The 19,279-nt window shown below is 47.2% G+C and overlaps 1 protein-coding gene across 2 annotated transcripts in view; it reads right to left on the reverse strand.

Moving 5' to 3' along the window:
• Positions 1-4,378: 4,378 nt before the first annotated feature.
• Positions 4,379-19,279, reverse strand: part of TREH (trehalase) — a 93,916-nt gene continuing 79,015 nt past the window's right edge. For both annotated transcript variants that reach the window (XM_069742143.1, XM_069742144.1), the window contains 4 exons: positions 16,922-17,033; positions 16,465-16,577; positions 6,058-6,111; positions 4,379-5,300 (listed from right to left, as the gene is read on the reverse strand). In XM_069742143.1, coding sequence (XP_069598244.1) covers positions 5,160-5,300; positions 6,058-6,111; positions 16,465-16,577; positions 16,922-17,033 — 420 coding nt within the window. In that variant the 3' untranslated portion in view covers positions 4,379-5,159. The remainder of the gene's footprint in view (positions 5,301-6,057; positions 6,112-16,464; positions 16,578-16,921; positions 17,034-19,279) is intronic.

The raw sequence follows: 19,279 nt of genomic DNA on the forward strand, positions 1-19,279 counted from the left end.
TGTAATCTGATGTCTTATTGCAGAGAAATTCATGTTTTTCTTATATGTAAATGAGCTGTTCAGGACTATGGGCTGGACACTGATCTACATGAGAATCTGCCTCCAGTGTGATGTCCGCTCTCTGCTCTCCTGATCTCACTGCAGAGCTGTGTGTGATTATAACTGACTCATCTACAGGCTCCTCTCAGCTTCTATCTCACAAGTGGACGGGATGCAATACAGCAGAGCTCAAGAGCTGCAAAAAATGTGTTTGTAGGAAGACAAAGCTCAGTTCTCCTGTTCTGTTTTAGTTACATGTCTCACACTGGTAACTCTCCCTTTTTATGATAATCTCTGGAGGCAGATTCTCTAATTCCTGCAAATAGCCTGGAACGGCTCATTTACATACAAGAAAAATGTGGATTTCTTTAGAATAAAACATCAGATTGCAGATATTTTGGTATCATTTTATTCAGCTTCCTATGACTTGCATGCCCATACTGTATAGATGGCTTATGTGGGTGGGAGAGACAGGGATAGTTTGTTAGAGGTTAACTCCCCCTGGAATGTAACTATTATGCACACTTGCCAGGGTCTAGGCAAGCACTAATGGCCCAGTGGCCAATAAATCAGCTATGCACTATAAAAGATAAATGCTCTCACTGTACGAGAATAACAGCACATAGATAGGCAGAGTCGGCTCTCTTTGGATCCTATATGGATCCCCATTAAATATGTGTTATGGATCCCCATTAAATATGTGTTCACCATAGGTGAACATATATTTAAGGTGACGTCAATATGTCTGAAACTCCGCCCTACCAGTTGTCAAAACCCACGCCCATGTGCAGCCAGCCAATTAAATTGATGAATGGGCGGGGTTTATCACAGGTGGGCAGGGTTACGTCTGCCAAACTTGGGAATTATACACCCAGTGAGAGCCATTAAGAGAATTCAGTGGCTCTCACTGGGGTGCCGGCTCCGATCGCCCACAGCATGGAGCCGACTCTTTTTCTCAGATCGTTCACGAATGACCCATCACTACTGAGCACCGAACGCAGCGTCTACTGCGGGCGGATCACGTGTCGATCACCGCTGCTGCCTCTCAGAGCCGTGTCATGTTATACAACGATACTGAAATCTGTTTCTTATTCTGTAGTTTCTTTTTTTCTTTTTTCTTTGCAGGGTTAACGTCAAAAATAAAAATCATAATAATAGAATACACTACCGTGAGGAGCCCTGACGTGAGGCCTAAAATCGGCTACAAAAGTTATAAAACTGCCCCAAAATGGGCACCGAAGGGCATTATCGAAAGGGTTAAAGAACCTTGGGCCACTGATCTCATGTTGCAGACACAGATCAGGGCCCCATATCACACTCAGGTCACTCCAGTCTAGCCCAAATGGGATCAGGGCATCAAAATGGGCAAATAGCCAATTTTCTTAGCATTGAATAAGTAATTGGTGTTTTTCAGGGGTTAAATGACTGTGGGCCGCTGATCTCACACCACCATTACACAGACAGTCATGGCCCAGATCAAAAAGTGATGATGTTGAGGCATTTTTGACTGTGTTCCCAAGGCTAGTAGAGCGGGAGAAACTGCTGCTAGAGCAGCGGGCGAAGGTGCTGACCCCATAATTAAGAGGTAAACCCCAGAAGGCTTCTTATGACCTGGCCTTACAGGATGCAGAGGAGTATGTCAAATTAAAAATTGAGATATTGTCATGTCCAGGAGTGACTATGTTTGTTAGAGCTAAAAGTGTCCACCACTGGGGGTATTGCGGTGACAAACCCCCTCGCTCCCAAATGTTCGACCTACTACATCTTGTACAAAAGTGGTTGCAGCCGGAGTCCTCCACCCCAGCCCAGATTGTTGAGCAAGCTGTTATGGACCGATTCATCTACTCCCTTCCAAGGCCGATGCAGGCCTCGGTTGCCCAGGGAGACCACCGGAATGTGGACAACCTGGCGGGCCTAGTGAAAAGTCTTTAAGGAAACAGGGCGGTGTTGCCTCCCCGTATTGAGGTACCCAGAATCTGTTGGAGATTTCACGGTCCTGGGCATATAGACATCCGTTGTCCTATGTCCACCAAACAGATGGCCTGCAAGGTATGGAGCCACTGTTCATACTATGTTTATATCAATCAAGAATCCAAAGAAAATGTCATGTGCTCAACATGCATATACAGGGTGGGCCATTTATATGGATACACCTAAATAAAATGGGAATGGTTGGTGATATCAACTTCCTGTTTGTGGCACATTAGCATATGGGAGGGGGAAAACGTTTCAAGATGGGTGGTGACCACGGCGGCCGTTTTGAAGGTGGCCATTTTGGATCCAACTTTATTTTTCCCCATGAGAAGAGGGTCATGTGACACAAACTTATTGAGAATTTCACAAGAAAAATAATGGTGTGCTTGGTTTTAACGTAATTTTATTCTTTCATAAGTTATTTACAAGTTTATAACAACTTATAAAAAGTGCTGCCCATTGTGTTGGATTGTCAATACAACCCTCTTCTCTCACTCTTGACACACTGATAGCAACACCGCAGAAGAAATGCTAGCACAGGCTTCCAGTATCCGTTGTTTCAGATGCTGCACATCTCGTATCTTCACAGCATTATCAACACATTAGCCGGATGATGGGACGACTACTGTCCCATCATTGGCCAATGTGTCAATCACTGTCACTGTAACAGGCATAGCCGGATGGGACTTGTAGTCCCATCGGAAGATGCCTGCACACGCACACCTCCGGCAGACACCCGCACACCCACGGGATTTGAATCCCCCTCCAAACCTCAGCTGGCGGTCGGCTCAGCCAATGAGCAGAGCCGCGTGGCTTTGGCGGGGGATTTGAGTCCCGCGCCACTCATTGGCTGAGCCCAGGGGCGCTCAGCCAATGAGCATTGCCACGCGGCTTGGTGGGGGATATGAATCCCTGCCGCCATATCAGAATACTCATAACTTGGGTGTTCCAATATGGCAGTCGACGTAGTTCTGATGCGAGCAGCTGGGAGATGAGCGGCTGGCACTGCTCATCTCCCGGCTGCGTCGCCGTGACCTTCCTGCAACGTGAGATGAGCTGCGGCTACCGTTGGGAGATCAGAGGCTAGCGCCGCTGATCTCCCGATGGAATAGCTGTGCAGCTATTGTCACAGCTTCCTGTTGTGGTGGATTGTGGTAGCGACACAATCGCCGGAAGCTGTGACAGAAGCGATTGGTAATTATATACTAGATGTCTCACTGATTTTGTATATATATATACATATATATATATATATATATATATATATATAATGGATTCATTGGCTGAAATATTGGTGGAAATGATATATATATATATGTATATATATATAATTTCCACCAATATTTCAGCCAATGAATCCATTATATGTCCATTTTGCAAGCCGGCAAGAAAATCTCGCCATACGGATGTCACACGAATACTTTTTTGAGAAAAAAAAAATCGCATCCTCGCATTGTATACGGATGACATATGGAGCACTGTTCATGAACATTTCTGCGTATCTTACAGATTTTTTTTTTTATACGCTGTGTGTGACGCTGGCCTTAAGCCCAGAATATTCTATCAGGTGTGCAGCGCAGAGGTCCTAGTCGACCCACACTAGGTGTGTATGAAATGTAACTGTGCTCCTTTCTTATGTTGTTGGGGTACTCGGGTTCCATTGTTAGTAAAAAAAATAAAGTAGTTCCTTGACAACATTGTCTGGTTCCTGAGCTGTGTCTGGTAGCTTATCTGGCTCAGGTACAAGGTATAATGACGGCGTAAAGCAGGGCTCCACTTACAATAACCCAGTGCAACATTTGATAGTGGCAGAAATTGACGCTCTTTTTAGTGCACCAGTTCATTTTGCTCCAGTCTGCAACAAAAGCCGAGTCCTTCATACCCCAAACAGCTCTTCATTTAATACCACCTAAATCCGCAATCTGACCATCATATCAAGATAGGAGTTTATCTAATGTGCACAGTCGATAATGTAGATATTAATTCACTCATCGTTTGCTGCATTTCGCCATTATCTGCACAGTTCCATCCTCTGCACTAGGTGACCACAGATGTAGCCGGATCACTCACCATTACCCGTCAGGACGGGAAGTCGCTCTGAGACTCCCATCATGGCCATCATTGGAATGTACAGCGAAGCCCACCACTGAAGGCGCCGAGTGGTCCGGCTAGTTACATCACCAGCACCTAGTGCAGAGGAGGATGAACTCCAGTTGAAGCGTCTCCCTACTATACAAGCTATGGGGGATTCTGGGAAGTGTTACGGGATGGTGGGGGTTGCGACCCCTGTACAATTGCTCTTTTTACTATTGCTGCCTTGAATAATACATAGTTTCCGATAAAAAGACTTAGTACAGCTTCCATATTGGTGTTGACTTTTTATTTATCGAAAATATATTAAAATACAAATAATTCATTTGCACTGAAACGTATAGTAAAAAAAGAATAAAATTACAGTGACGTGAGGTCCCAATTGTGTAAACTCTGCCAATGTGTTACCGAATGCGCCATTTCTAGATGTATTGGTATAAGGTGGTGTGCCTTTACACACATTTCCAATGGCTTAAACCTAGGATCAATGTAACTATTCTACAGAATTTAGGCCCCTTTCCCGTGCAAATGTCAACGAATAGATAGAAGGGGGCTGGCTCAGCTATGTAAATGAGTAGTCAGCCTGCCCCCTCTACAGAGCGCGGATGACAGGCTCAGCCCAGGAAATGCCCCACTGCGCTGACTACACGACAATAAGTCGGGGCTGCCGGGGCAAAGCGCCGAAAGTGACAAATCAGTGCAACTTTGCTGATCAGTGCATTAGAATGATATATGAAGTTACACCAGGAACACATGGAAACAGCGGGTTTGTTGTAAGTGAATAACCAACCCCTTTACTAGAATATATGATGAAAGAGCAAAAATGACAAATAAGACCATGGAAAATGGTACTGTAGTGTTGATTTTTTTACATGTTCGACAGATTTTGTAGGTAGGAGATGTACAAGGGGCTGTTTTATAATTAGTATTGTGCTATACTGATGCTTTATATGATTGTACAGAGTGGATAATGAAAAATATACAGGCAGAAAATGGAGGAAAAAAAAGTAGACAATTACGTGAATTAGTCTATTGAAAGTAGTAAACCGGGGTGTTCACACCCAAAGAGTGAGGAGGAATAAAGGCAACATAGAAACTATGCCGGAGTAGGAGGTGGTGATGGCCGAGCTGGTCAGGCGAGATCTGTAGAGGTCCAGCAGCTGCATGATCACTCCATTGGTCCATCCAAAGCCCAGCTGCAGAGAAGGAGAAGAGCGGACGGTGAGAGGACTGGCATCAAAGTGCTCACAACCAGCTGGGGATTCATGGCCAACAGTATATGTGTATTTAAAAAAGCATTCCCTCCATGGACACAATGCCCCATCTACAACAAAGGTATGGAGTTGTGATCGAGATCTCTCATTCTATGGAGGAACAAGTGGCTATTTGCAGAGTTCTATCATCAATCAGAAATGTACCCGGCATTCTGTAGACTGGTAATGCCTGCCCACTGTGCGACATCCCCTTAAAGGAATCTGTCACCAACTTTCTGCTACCTCATTTGAGAGCAGCCTAATGTATAAAGAGACCCCAATTCCAGTTATGTGTCACTTAGTCTACTGGGTGCAGCCGTTCTGACACAGAGTTCTTGGTTGCAACATGTAGCAGAGCTCAGAAAGAAGCCCGAGCCCACACCACAGCTCTTCCTGTACATTGTCTATTGACAGTGAGGTGCTTATGAGAGGAGGGGGCGTGGTCAGACCAGGGTTCATGGAAGCTATAGTCCTGGCAGTGATAATCTTCTGCTGATAATACCTTTATTGTCTGGAAACAACAACACGCAGTGTAATAAATGACACATGGCGGAAATCACTGCCTCAGCCCCTACCTCATTCTGTCCTCAGATTACATAGCAAAAATCTGCTGACATATTCCTTTTAAGAAAAACTAAGTTACTCTTTACCAAGTTTATAGTTTTTTTTTAATTTCTTGTTAATCATCCGGTCATCTTACCTGTACTTCATATTCCCCTCCGCCACCTGGTTTACCATCACCTTCAACATTATACTGAGGAAAGACAAGGAAAGCAACAGTCAGCACAATGTGGTGTCAGGACAATCATCCATGGATCCAGCACCATCTACTGCGGCGTTCACCTCGGATTAATTATTGTCCAAATAGTTTATTGGGGATTTAGTTAAAAAAAAAGTTCAACATAAAGACGATTCCTGTGTGTAACCAATAGGCTCCTATACTATTAAAGGGGTTGTGTGGCCTTAGGTTACAAGTCTGCAGGCACTCTATGTGACTGCAGACTTGTGATTCTTCACATCGTGAGCACTGCGGGCTGTGAGATTCCTCCAGCACTAGGAGCAAGCAGTGAGGCCACAGACGCGCTCCTGTCACGGAGAATCCTCACAGCGAGCAACGCACATGGTGCGAGGATTCACAGGTCTGCAGTCACATAGAGTGACTGCAGACTTGTAACCCAAGGCCACACAGACCCTTTAAGAAGTATGTAGATGCGAGGTCTGTGAACGTAGAAGAGAAGGGTTAGACGGAAAGCGCTGGATGTGGCATCATTGGGGAGGTTGGCATATGTGACTGGGTGGCAGGCTGCTGGCTGGGCAACAAGGGGCTGTTATGTGTGAGTGAGGGGCCACAGAGAACAGCGGCCTACAGAGAGCTGCCAAAGGGGCTCTACCAAAAACTAAAGACTTTCCTCTTAATTCAGAGACTGTGAAGGTCATTAATAATGGCATTTTGGCCCTAATTCATCACAGCAATTTCACCAGAATTCTGCCATAAATTGCTTTGAAAAGTTACAAATTTTTATGCCACACAGAGTTGTGCAAAACTTTAGCGCATTTTTTCACGTTCACGCCAGTTTCTCCCAGCTCACCTAATTTTTGACGAGCTGTGGCGCTCCTTAGAAATCTTACTCCTGTAAAAGACTGGAGTAAGAAATTCAGCATGGTGCACAACACTTGACAGATGCTCCTGATTCATTACGAGACATATGCCTCTTATTGAATCAGGAGCGTCTGACTCCAGCATGCCCCCTCGTCAAAAACCCCACCCCCGCCAGTCTTGATTAATTGGGGCCTAGGTGTTTAATCTGGTGAAGCCACTTAATTGTGTTGAGCTATTTAAAGGGGAGCTATCAGTTGATTCATGGTGCCCAAACCACAGGCAGCATCAGTCGGTGTCTGGCTGTACGACTGCAGTCAGGTAGGTTTTTTTCTGAAACATTTCAGAGAAAACAGTTTAAAGCAGCGTGGAAGCAGAGAGTAGACTATAACCGGCATCGCCCTCAGACGGCTTCTTCCCGAACGTCCCAATTGATGAACAGGTCCCTCCCAGTAGTGTTGCCTCCAAAGGGGACAGTTGCCCCGAGCCCTGTGCTCAGTGGGGCCCACCCAGCGCTACAGCTACTCCTAACTATGCGGTGCATGCCGATATAGCTAAGCCCTACAGGAGTGCAGAGAGTCATGATCTCATTGCATTACCGCTCTTCTTTCTGTGGACCACAGGCTGCTTTATACCTGCAGTCTACAGAACTGGCCAAGGTGTCCCGTGCGTGCCCCGGGACTGTGACATCAGCGCGTTGGTCCACCCGCACTCTGACAGAGGACTCGTTAGGATTGAGGATTAGATGACGATATGATGATTTTTATTTTGATCAAAACTTGTTGTGAAACTGTGAGGGCATGACAGTATGTTGGGGCCGTTAAACAAAGTGGGAGCTAATTTGGGGAAATTAAGTATAGGGGAGTTGTCTGCACATCATACTGTGTATAGGGGAGTGGAGGGCCATCATACTGTGTATAGGAGAGCCAAGGGCCCATCATACTGTGTATAGGGGAGCCGAGGGCCCATCATACTGTATATAGGGGAGCTGAGGGCCCATCATACTGTGTATAGGGGAGCTGTCTGCCCATCATACTGTGTATAGGGGAGCTGAGGGCCATCATACTGTATATAGGAGAGCCAAGGGCCCATCATACTGTGTATAGGGGAGCTGTGGGCCCATCATACTGTGTATAGGGGAGCTGAGGGCCCATCATACTGTGTATAGGGGAGCTGTCTGCCCATCATACTGTGTATAGGGGAGCTGAGGGCCATCATACTGTATATAGGAGAGCCAAGGGCCCATCATACTGTGTATAGGAGAGCCAAGAGCCCATCATACTGTGTATAGGAGAGCTGAGGGCCCATCATACTGTATATAGGGGAGCTGAGGGCCCATCATACTGTATATAGGGGAGCTGAGGGCCCATCATACTGTGTATAGGGGAGCGGAGGGCCATCATACTGTGTATAGGAGAGCCAAGGGCCCATCATACTGTGTATAGGGGAGCTGAGGGCCCATCATACTGTATATAGGGGAGCTGAGGGCCCATCATACTGTGTATAGGGGAGCGGAGGGCCATCATACTGTGTATAGGAGAGCCAAGGGCCCATCATACTGTGTATAGGGGAGCTGAGGGCCCATCATACTGTGTATAGTGGAGCCAAGGGCCCATCATACTGTGTATAGGGGAGCTGAGGGCCATCATACTGTGTATAGGGGAGCTGAGGGCCATCATACTGTGTATAGGAGAGCCAAGGGCCCATCATACTGTATATAGGGGAGCTGAGGGCCATCATACTGTGTATAGTGGAGCCGAGGGCCCATCATACTGTGTATAGGGGAGTGGAGGGCCCATCATACTGTGTATAGGGGAGCTGAGGGCCCATCATACTGTGTATAGGGGAGCGGAGGGCCATCATACTGTGTATAGGGGAGTGGAGGGCCCATCATACTGTGTATAGGAGAGCTGAGGGCCCATCATACTGTGTATAGGGGAGCGGAGGGCCATCATACTGTGTATAGGGGAGCGGAGGGCCATCATACTGTGTATAGGAGAGCCAAGGGCCATCATACTGTGCATAGGGGAGCCGAGGGCCCATCATACTGTGTATAGGAGAGCCAAGGGCCCATCATACTATGTATAGTGGAGCCGAGGGCCCATCATACTATGTATAGTGGAGCCGACGGCCCATGATACTGTGAATAGGAGAGCCAAGGGCCCATCATACTATGTATAGGGGAACCGACAGCCCATCATACTGTGTATAGTGGAGCCGAGGGCCCATCATACTGTGTATAGTGGAGCCGAGGGCCCATCATACTGTGTATAGGAGAGCCAAAAGCCCATCATACTGTGTATAGGGGAGCCGAGGGCCCATCATACTGTGTATAGGAGAGCCAAGGGCCCATCATACTGTGTATAGTGGAGCCAAGGGCCCATCATACTGTATATAGGAAAGCTGAGGGCCATCATACTGTGTATAGGGGAGCTAAGGGCCATCATACTGTGTATAGGGGAGCAGAGGGCCATCATACTGTGTATAGGGGAGCTAAGGGCCATCATACTGTGTATAGGGGAGCAGAGGGCCCATCATACTGTGCATAGGAGAGCCAAGGGCCATCATACTGTGCATAGGGGAGCCGAGGGCCCATCATACTGTGTATAGGAGAGCCAAGGGCCCATCATACTATGTATAGTGGAGCCGAGGGCCCATCATACTATGTATAGTGGAGCCGACGGCCCATGATACTGTGTATAGGAGAGCCAAGGGCCCATCATACTATGTATAGGGGAACCGACAGCCCATCATACTGTGTATAGTGGAGCCGAGGGCCCATCATACTGTGTATAGTGGAGCCGAGGGCCCATCATACTGTGTATAGGAGAGCCAAAAGCCCATCATACTGTGTATAGGGGAGCCGAGGGCCCATCATACTGTGTATAGGAGAGCCAAGGGCCCATCATACTGTGTATAGTGGAGCCAAGGGCCCATCATACTGTATATAGGGGAGCTGAGGGCCATCATACTGTGTATAGGGGAGCTAAGGGCCATCATACTGTGTATAGGGGAGCAGAGGGCCCATCATACTGTGCATAGGAGAGCCAAAGGCCCATCATACTATGTATAGTGGAGCCGAGGGCCCATCATACTGTATATAGGGGAGCTGAGGGCCATCATACTGTGTATAGGAGAGCCAAGGGCCCATCATACTATGTATAGTGGAGCCGAGGGCCCATCATACTATGTATAGTGGAGCCGACGGCCCATGATACTGTGCATAGGAGAGCCAAGGGCCCATCATACTATGTATAGGGGAACCGACAGCCCATCATACTGTGTATAGTGGAGCCGAGGGCCCATGATCTCATTGCATTACTGCTCTTCTTTCTGTGGACCACAGGCTGCTTTATACCTGCAGTCTACAGAACTGGCCAAGGTATCCTGTGCGTGCCCCGGGACTGTGACATCAGCGCGTTGGTCCACCCGCACTCTGACAGAGGACTCGTTAGGATTGAGGATTAGATGACGATATGATGATTTTTATTTTGATCAAAACTTGTTGTGAAACTGTGAGGGCATGACAGTATGTTGGGGCCGTTAAACAAAGTGGGAGCTAATTTGGGGAAATTAAGTATAGGGGAGCTGTCTGCCCATCATACTGTGTATAGGGGAGCGGAGGGCCATCATACTGTGCATAGGGGAGCCGAGGGCCCATCATACTGTGTATAGGAGAGCCAAGGGCCCATCATACTATGTATAGTGGAGCCGAGGGCCCATCATACTATGTATAGTGGAGCCGACGGCCCATGATACTGTGTATAGGAGAGCCAAGGGCCCATCATACTATGTATAGGGGAACCGACAGCCCATCATACTGTGTATAGTGGAGCCGAGGGCCCATCATACTGTGTATAGGAGAGCCAAAAGCCCATCATACTGTGTATAGGGGAGCCGAGGGCCCATCATACTGTGTATAGGAGAGCCAAGGGCACATCGTACTGTGTATAGTGGAGCCGAGGGCCCATCATACTGTATATAGGGGAGCTGAGGGCCATCATACTGTGTATAGGGGAGCTGAGGGCCATCATACTGTGCATAGGGGAGCCGAGGGCCCATCATACTGTGTATAGGAGAGCCAAGGGCCCATCATACTATGTATAGTGGAGCCGAGGGCCCATCATACTGTATATAGGGGAGCTGAGGGCCATCATACTGTGTATAGGGGAGCTGAGGGCCATCATACTGTGTATAGGGGAGCAGAGGGCCCATCATACTGTGTATAGGAGAGCCGAGGGCCCATCATACTATGTATAGTGGAGCCGAGGGCCCATCATACTGTATATAGGGGAGCTGAGGGCCATCATACTGTGTATAGGGGAGCTGAGGGCCATCATACTGTGCATAGGGGAGCCGAGGGCCCATCATACTGTGTATAGGAGAGCCAAGGGCCCATCATACTATGTATAGTGGAGCCGAGGGCCCATCATACTGTATATAGGGGAGCTGAGGGCCATCATACTGTGTATAGGGGAGCTGAGGGCCATCATACTGTGTATAGGGGAGCAGAGGGCCCATCATACTGTGTATAGGAGAGCCGAGGGCCCATCATACTATGTATAGTGGAGCCGAGGGCCCATCATACTGTATATAGGGGAGCTGAGGGCCATCATACTGTGTATAGGGGAGCTGAGGGCCATCATACTGTGTATAGGGGAGCTGAGGGCCATCATACTGTGTATAGGGGAGCTGAGGGCCATCATACTGTGTATAGGGGAACTGAGGGCCATCATACTGTGTATAGGGGAGCAGAGGGCCCATCATACTGTGTATAGGGGAGCTGAGGGCCATCATACTGTGTATAGGGGAGCTGAGGGCCATCATACTGTGTATAGGGGAGCTGAGGGCCATCATACTGTGTATAGGGGAGCAGAGGGCCCATCATACTGTGTATAGGAGAGCCGAGGGCCCATCATACTATGTATAGTGGAGCCGAGGGCCCATCATACTGTATATAGGGGAGCTGAGGGCCATCATACTGTGTATAGGGGAGCTGAGGGCCATCATACTGTGTATAGGGGAGCTGAGGGCCATCATACTGTGTATAGGGGAGCTGAGGGCCATCATACTGTGTATAGGGGAACTGAGGGCCATCATACTGTGTATAGGGGAGCAGAGGGCCCATCATACTGTGTATAGGGGAGCTGAGGGCCATCATACTGTGTATAGGGGAGCAGAGGGCCCATCATACTGTGTATAGGGGAGCTGAGGGCCATCATACTGTGTATAGTGGAGCTGAGGGCCATCATACTGTGTATAGGGGAGCTGAGGGCCATCATACTGTGTATAGGGGAGCAGAGGGCCCATCATACTGTGTATAGGTGAGCTGTAGATCCATCATACTGCGTATAGAGGAACTGTACATGGTGACTCAGGACATTAAATGTTAAGTGGAAGTATTGTTATAGGGGCACAGGTTATTATGACTGTCAACGGTGCGCATGGGACTTTATTATTTTCTAGGGGCAAATTTTGGACACTTATTTAGTGCACTTGCAGAGGGTATTAATATTTTCTAGGGGAAAATTTTACCATCTAGAGGGCATTTGGCTTTGTGAGTGGCAGAGCGATGGCCAGTTTCATGTGAGGTCACAGTGATGCATATTATGTGGGGGGCACAGTGGTGGGCATCATTATGTGGGGCATTGAGAGGAGCCGTTATTGTACCACACAGTAGGTGCAGTAATAGGGACACATACGGCAGCAGCGGCTCAGTATTTGGGGTATCAGCAGAATGAGGAGTTTGTGCAGGTTGGAAATAGATGGGGATGGTGCAAAAAATGTGAGAAGTGAAACGTGTCTTTGTTGTATTCTCTGCAGCTGAGTCATTGCTGGAAGAAGTTGTCATGTCGGTCTGGGCCAGAAGGAAAAGACGGGAAAAGTGAACAATTCCATCAGAAAGAACGTCAGCTGCAAGTCACCATCTATAACTGTACTGTAATCTCTTATATGTTCTGTAGGACTGGTATCTACCACTGACCATATGGCGGTAATATCCATGTTGGTTTTTGTACAGCGGGTTATTTGTTTTAATTAAACTTATTTTAAGGAGTTTGTACATTATGAAAGTATACATTTTTTCCGTTAGACCATGCAAAATGTAACAATTTTAAAAATTTAAAAAAAGGAAAAAAATTACCTTAAAAATGTAAAAATGTCCTGGGTTAGACATTGTTGTGATATACTTAAACGATCCCTATATTTCTACAGTCACACATTTCGATTAAAAAGATGTCCGACTAACATCTCCAGAGCGCTCCAAGGGGCAAAGCAAACAGAGCGCTGCAAGGGGCAAAGCAAACAGAGCGCTGCAAGGGGCAAAGCAAACAGAACGCTCCAAGGGGCAAAGAAAACAGAGCGCTGCAAGGGGCAAAGCAAACAGAGCGCTGCAAGGGGCAAAGCAAGCAGAGCGCTGCAAGGGGCAAAGCAAACAGAGCGCTGCAAGGGGCAAAGCAAACAGAGCGCTGCAAGGGGCAAAGCAAGCAGAGCGCTGCAAGGGGCAAAGCAAACAGAGCGCTGCAAGGGGCAAAGCAAACAGAGCGCTCCAAGGGGCAAAGCAAACAGAGCGCTGCAAGGGGCAAAGCAAACAGAGCGCTGCAAGGGGCAAAGCAAACAGAGCGCTGCAAGGGGCAAAGTAAACAGAGCGCTGCAAGGGGCAAAGCAAACAGAGCGCTGCAAGGGGCAAAGTAAACAGAGCGCTGCAAGGGGCAAAGCAAACAGAGCGCTGCAAGGGGCAAAGCAAAAAGAGCGCTGCAAGGGGCAAAGCAAACAGAGCGCTGCAAGGGACAAAGCAAACAGAGTGCTGCAAGGAGCAAAGTAAACAGAGCGCTGCAAGGGGCAAAGCAAACAGAGCGCTGCAAGGGGCAAAGCAAACAGAGCGCTGCAAGGGGCAAAGCAAACAGAGCGCTGCAAGGGGCAAAGCAAACAGAGCGCTGCAAGGGGCAAAGTAAACAGAGCGCTGCAAGGGGCAAAGCAAACAGAGCGCTGCAAGGGGCAAAGCAAACAGAGCGCTGCAAGGGGCAAAGCAAACAGAGCGCTGCAAGGGGCAAAGCAAACAGAGCGCTCCAACAGGCAAAGCAAACAGAGCGCTGCAAGGGGCAAAGCAAGCAGAGCGCTCCAAGAGGCAAAGCAAACAGAGCGCTGCAAGGGGCAAAGCAAACAGAGCGCTGCAAGGGGCAAAGCAAACAGAGCGCTGCAATGGGCAAAGCAAACAGATGCTACGAAGGGCAAAGCAAACAGAGCGCTGCAAGGGGCAAAGTAAACAGAGCGCTGCAAGGGGCAAAGCAAACAGAGCGCTGCAAGGGGCAAAGCAAACAGAGCGCTGCAAGGGGAAAAGCAAACAGATCGCTGCAAGGGGCAAAGCAAACAGAGCGCTCCAAGAGGCAAAGCAAACGGAGCGCTGCAAGGGGCAAAGCAAACAGAGCGCTGCAAGGGGCAAAGCAAACAGAGCGCTGCAAGGGGCAAAGCAAACAGAGCGCTGCAAGGGGCAAAGCAAACAGACGCTACAAGGGGCAAAGCAAACAGAGCGCTGCAAGGGGCAAAGCAAACAGAGCGCTACAAGGGGCAAAGCAAGCAGAGCGCTGCAAGGGGCAAAGCAAACAGAGAGCTGCAAGGGGCAAAGCAAACAGAGCGCTGCAAGGGACAAAGCAAACAGATGCTCCAAGGGGCATAGCAAACAGAGCGCTGCAAGGGGCAAAGCAAACAGAGCGCTGCAAGGGGCAAAGCAAACAGACGCTACAAGGGGCAAAGCAAACAGAGCGCTGCAAGGGGCAAAGCAAACAGAGCGCTGCAAAGGGGAAAGCAAACAGAGCGCTCCAAGAGGCAAAGCAAACAGAGCGCTGCAAGGGGCAAAGCAAACAGAGCGCTGCAAGGGGCAAAGCAATCAGAGCGCTGCAAGGGGCAAAGCAAACAGAGCGCTGCAAGGGGCAAAGCAAACAGAGCGCTCCAACGGGCAAAGCAAACAGAGCGCTCCAAGGGACAAAGCAAACAGAGCGCTCCAAGGGCCATAGCAAACAGAGCGCTCCAAGGGGCAAAGCAAACAGAGCGCTCCAAGGGGCAAAGCAAACAGCGCTCCAAGGGGCAAAGCAAACAGATGCTCCAAGGGGCAAAGAAAACAGAGCGCTGCAAGGGGCAAAGCAAACAGAGCGCTCCAAGGGACAAAGCAAACAGAGCGCTGCAAGGGGCAAAGCAAACAGAGCGCTGCAAGGGGCAAAGCAAACAGAGCGCTGCAAGGGACAAAGCAAACAGATGCTCCAAGGGGCATAGCAAACAGAGCGCTCCAAGGGGCAAAGCAAACAGAGCGCTCCAAGGGGCAAAGCAAACAGAGCGCTCCAAGGGACAAAGCAAACAGAGCGCTCCAAGGGGCATAGCAAACAGAGCGCTCCAAGGGGCAAAGCAAACAGAGCGCTCCAAGGGGCAAAGCAAACAGCGCTCCAAGGGACAAAGCAAACAGACGCTCCAAGGGGCAAAGAAAACAGAGCGCTGCAAGGGGCAAAGCAAACAGAGCGCTCCAAGGGACAAAGCAAACAGAGCGCTGCAAGGGGCAAAGCAAACAGAGCGCTGCAAGGGGCAAAGCAAACAGAGCGCTGCAAGGGACAAAGCAAACAGATGCTCCAAGGGGCATAGCAAACAGAGCGCTCCAAGGGGCAAAGCAAACAGAGCGCTCCAAGGGGCAAAGCAAACAGAGCACTCCAAGGGACAAAGCAAACAGAGCGCTACAAGGGACAAAGCAAACAGAGCGCTACAAGGGACAAAGCAAACAGAGCGCTACAAGGGACAAAGCCATATTACAGAGTCATGTTGTCAGCTTTTATAATGGAGCAACCAAAGAAATGTATGGGCTAATGCTGCACATACAAGTGGATTTTATGCAGAGACATAAAAAGGCTTTTCTCAGACTCCTGTGGAAAAACTTTTTTGCAGACACCATAAAGTGATACATCAGCTTTAGACACAGCTCAGAGCTATCCCACCTCTCGTGTCTCCCCTTTTCCCCATAGTTTGTAAGCTTGCGAGCAGGGCCCTCACTCCTCCTGGTATCTGTTTTGAACTGTATTTCTGTTATGCTGTAATGTCTATTGTCTGTACAAGTCCCCTCTATAATTTGTAAAGCGCTGCGGAATATGTTGGCGCTATATAAATAAAAATTATTATTATTATATGGACTCCGTAGCATAGCACCATGCAATCTTTCTGCACTTGACTCTGCCATGTGTCGGGGGTCTTATTCTGTGAGGACCTTGGAATAACCAATAGCAATGAGCGAACATGTTCGGATAACCTTTATCTGAGCATGCTCAGATGTTATCCGAGTATCTAGTTTGTGCTCGGATAATATATTCGGGTCCCTGCGGCTGCATGTTTTGCGGTGGTAAACAGCCACAACACATGCAGAGATTGCCTGTGTTTTTGCAATCCCCGCAAACATTGCAGCTGTCTACCGCCGCAAAACATGCATCCGAAGGGACCCGAATATATTATCCGATGATTCGAAAACTAACAACTTACTTTTTCAAACATCGCTTTATACTTCTTATAAGCATCGTAGTTGACCTTGACCCATTTTTGTGCTAAACTAAATGCAATCTCCTTTGCTTTTTTAGACTCGGTCTTCTCCAAACCTGCGAGAGATAATACAAGAATTACAAGTCATACATAGGAGATGTGGTCATGAACCGCATTTTAATCTGTGACATGTTTGCAATTAACAATACAGTTGTATAGTGCTTCAGAGTCATTAATAGGACCCGTCACCTGGTCAAAAGGGGACAGTTCTGCACCTATTTTATTCTTACTGCTCCCTTGAGTTTTCCAAATTTTTTGTTATTTTTGGGGGGAAGTGAACTAAAAATTGCACAAAGAGAATCTTGCACCATTGTGAACTTGCACTGACAACTTTACAACAAATTTGTCATTCATCTCAGAAATTGTACATCATTTCTTTTGCATCTAAAGTGTCTCTCACCTTCAATGACCATGTGCTGTAAAGGAGGCCAGGCATTTGGAAAATCCCACTGCTGACCAGTTTCGTGTAAGGATGTTGGAAGTCCGTTCTGATAGGATAGTGCTTTACTTTTCTGGCAAAATTCATTACTGCATTTTAGTTTAAATATATAGAAAATGAATGCATAAAAAAAGGGTTGAACAACTCGAAAACACAATATTAGCAAGAGGTGTGCATGTCAGTCATGATTCGGTAAAGGCTTTGGACACCTTCGAGATGAAATTTTTTTTTTTTTTTTACTTGTTACATTTAGTTAAAAAATCAAAACAAAGAAAAGACAAAGTGTGCATATACCCTAATGAAAATAAATAAGTAAAAAAGCAAGTGCATTAAATAACATAGGGTATTTAGTAAATAATGTTTTTGATTTTTTTTAAAAGAGCGTAAAGCTGTCCCACCGTGGCAAGGTGTACCCAATTGTGACAGTACCTATTATCCAATGTTAAAACCTACCTAATATGAACAGTGGCAGAGAGTAACGGGGTCCCAACCGGACACCCAGCTTTGGAGGGACTATATATGAATTGCACAACTCAAGGAAAAGGGGGCCACACCCTATTTATACTGAATACAAAAATAATGAAGAAAAACAGAAAACAGACAGAGTATGACTTGAAAACATGCATGATGTAAAAGCATGTTCTCACTGGCCATGGGAACAAACAAAAAGTGTGAACATTCTTTTATATCATGCATGTTTTCAAGTCATACTCTGGCTCAGCTTTCTTTTTTTTGTTACATTTAGTTAATACAACTTCACAAAGATTCAGGCTGTAATCTTTACTCTTCCCTTCATTTTCATATGTAGCCTCTAGCCTTATGCAAGTTTCTGATTTTTCTGTTGTCTGAGTGTCCTTTGCAGTAATATAGGCTGGATCTGAGGTCTGGGTAATGCAGTATTCATTAGCATCTATCTTTCACTTTGCTTTCTCTGCCCCCATAAGACTTTAGATGCTTTCTCCTCTGCTCCCCATAAGGCTTTAGATGCTTTCTCCTCTGCTGTTGTGAATTCTGCTCTTGGGCTCCCTCCGGTGGTTATGAGTGGTAGTGCTGCTGTCTGTGGATCGCAGCATTTATAAGGTGTGTTCACTTTTTGCAATTTGGACTCAGCTATTTAGTCCTGCTTGATCCTTTAGTCAGTGCCAGTTGTCCATTGTTTTTGGAGGATTCACATCCCTTACTGGTCTCTCCTGTTTGCTGTGCTTTTCAACAAAGATAAGTCCTGGCTTTGTTTCTGCTGTCCACATGCTATGGGCCTTATAGTTCAGTGCATTTTCATGTTTTGTCTTGTCCAGCTTGTCTGTGAAAGGATTTTTTGCAGCCAAGCGGTATCTCTGGAGATGCAGATATACCCTCCATGTCTTTAGTCAGATGTGGAGTTTTGTATTTTCTGTGGTGGATATTTTCTAGTGTTTTAATACTGACCACATAGTTCTCTGTCCTATTCTTTCTTTTTAGCTAGTAAGGCCTCCTTTGCTAATCCTGATTTCAGTCTGTGTTTGTCATTTCCCTCTCCTCTCACAGTCAATATTTGTGGGGGGCTGTCTATCCTTTGGGGATTTTCTCTGAGGCAAGAGAGTTTTCCGTTTCTATCTTTAGGGGAAGTTAGTCCTTAGGCTGTGTCGAGGTGTCTAGGGAGTGTTAGGTACATCCCACGGCTATTTCTAGTTGCGCTGCTAAGTTCAGGGTCTGCGGTCAGTACAGGTACCACCTTCTCCAGAGTACGTCACATGCTGCTCCTAGGCCACCAGATCATAACATCTGCCCCGTAAGACTTTAGATGCTTTCTCCTCTGCCCCCATAAGACTTTAGATGCTTTCTCCTCTGCTCCCCATAAGACTTTAGATGTTTTCTCCTCTGCTCCCCATAAGACTTTAGATGTTTTCTCCTCTGCTCCCCATAAGACTTTAGATGCTTTCTCCTCTGCTCCCCATAAGACTTTAGATGCTTTCTCCTCTGCCCCCATAAGACTTTAGATGCTTTCTCCTCTGCTCCCCATAAGACTTTAGATGCTTTCTCCTCTGCTCCCCATAAGACTTTAGATGCTTTCTCCTCTGCCCCATAAGACTTTAGATGCTTTCTCCTCTGCCCCCCATAAGACTTTAGATGCTTTCTCCTTTTTCCTCTAACCATCTAACACTGAGAGAAGAGAGGGGGGAGCAGAGTGCTATCAGAAGCTGAAACATTTGCTCTGATAGATTAGTACCAGTTTTGGAAAACACTCATCTAGATAAATGACTTGTAGATACAATGCAGCAGTAAACTGGTAGAAAAGTTTAAATGAAGAGTATTTAGAAAGTTGCTTAACTTTGCATTCAA

The sequence above is a fragment of the Ranitomeya imitator genome, chromosome 10 (genome assembly GCF_032444005.1).
Source record: "Ranitomeya imitator isolate aRanImi1 chromosome 10, aRanImi1.pri, whole genome shotgun sequence".
In the NCBI taxonomy this organism is placed as follows: domain Eukaryota; kingdom Metazoa; phylum Chordata; class Amphibia; order Anura; family Dendrobatidae; genus Ranitomeya; species Ranitomeya imitator.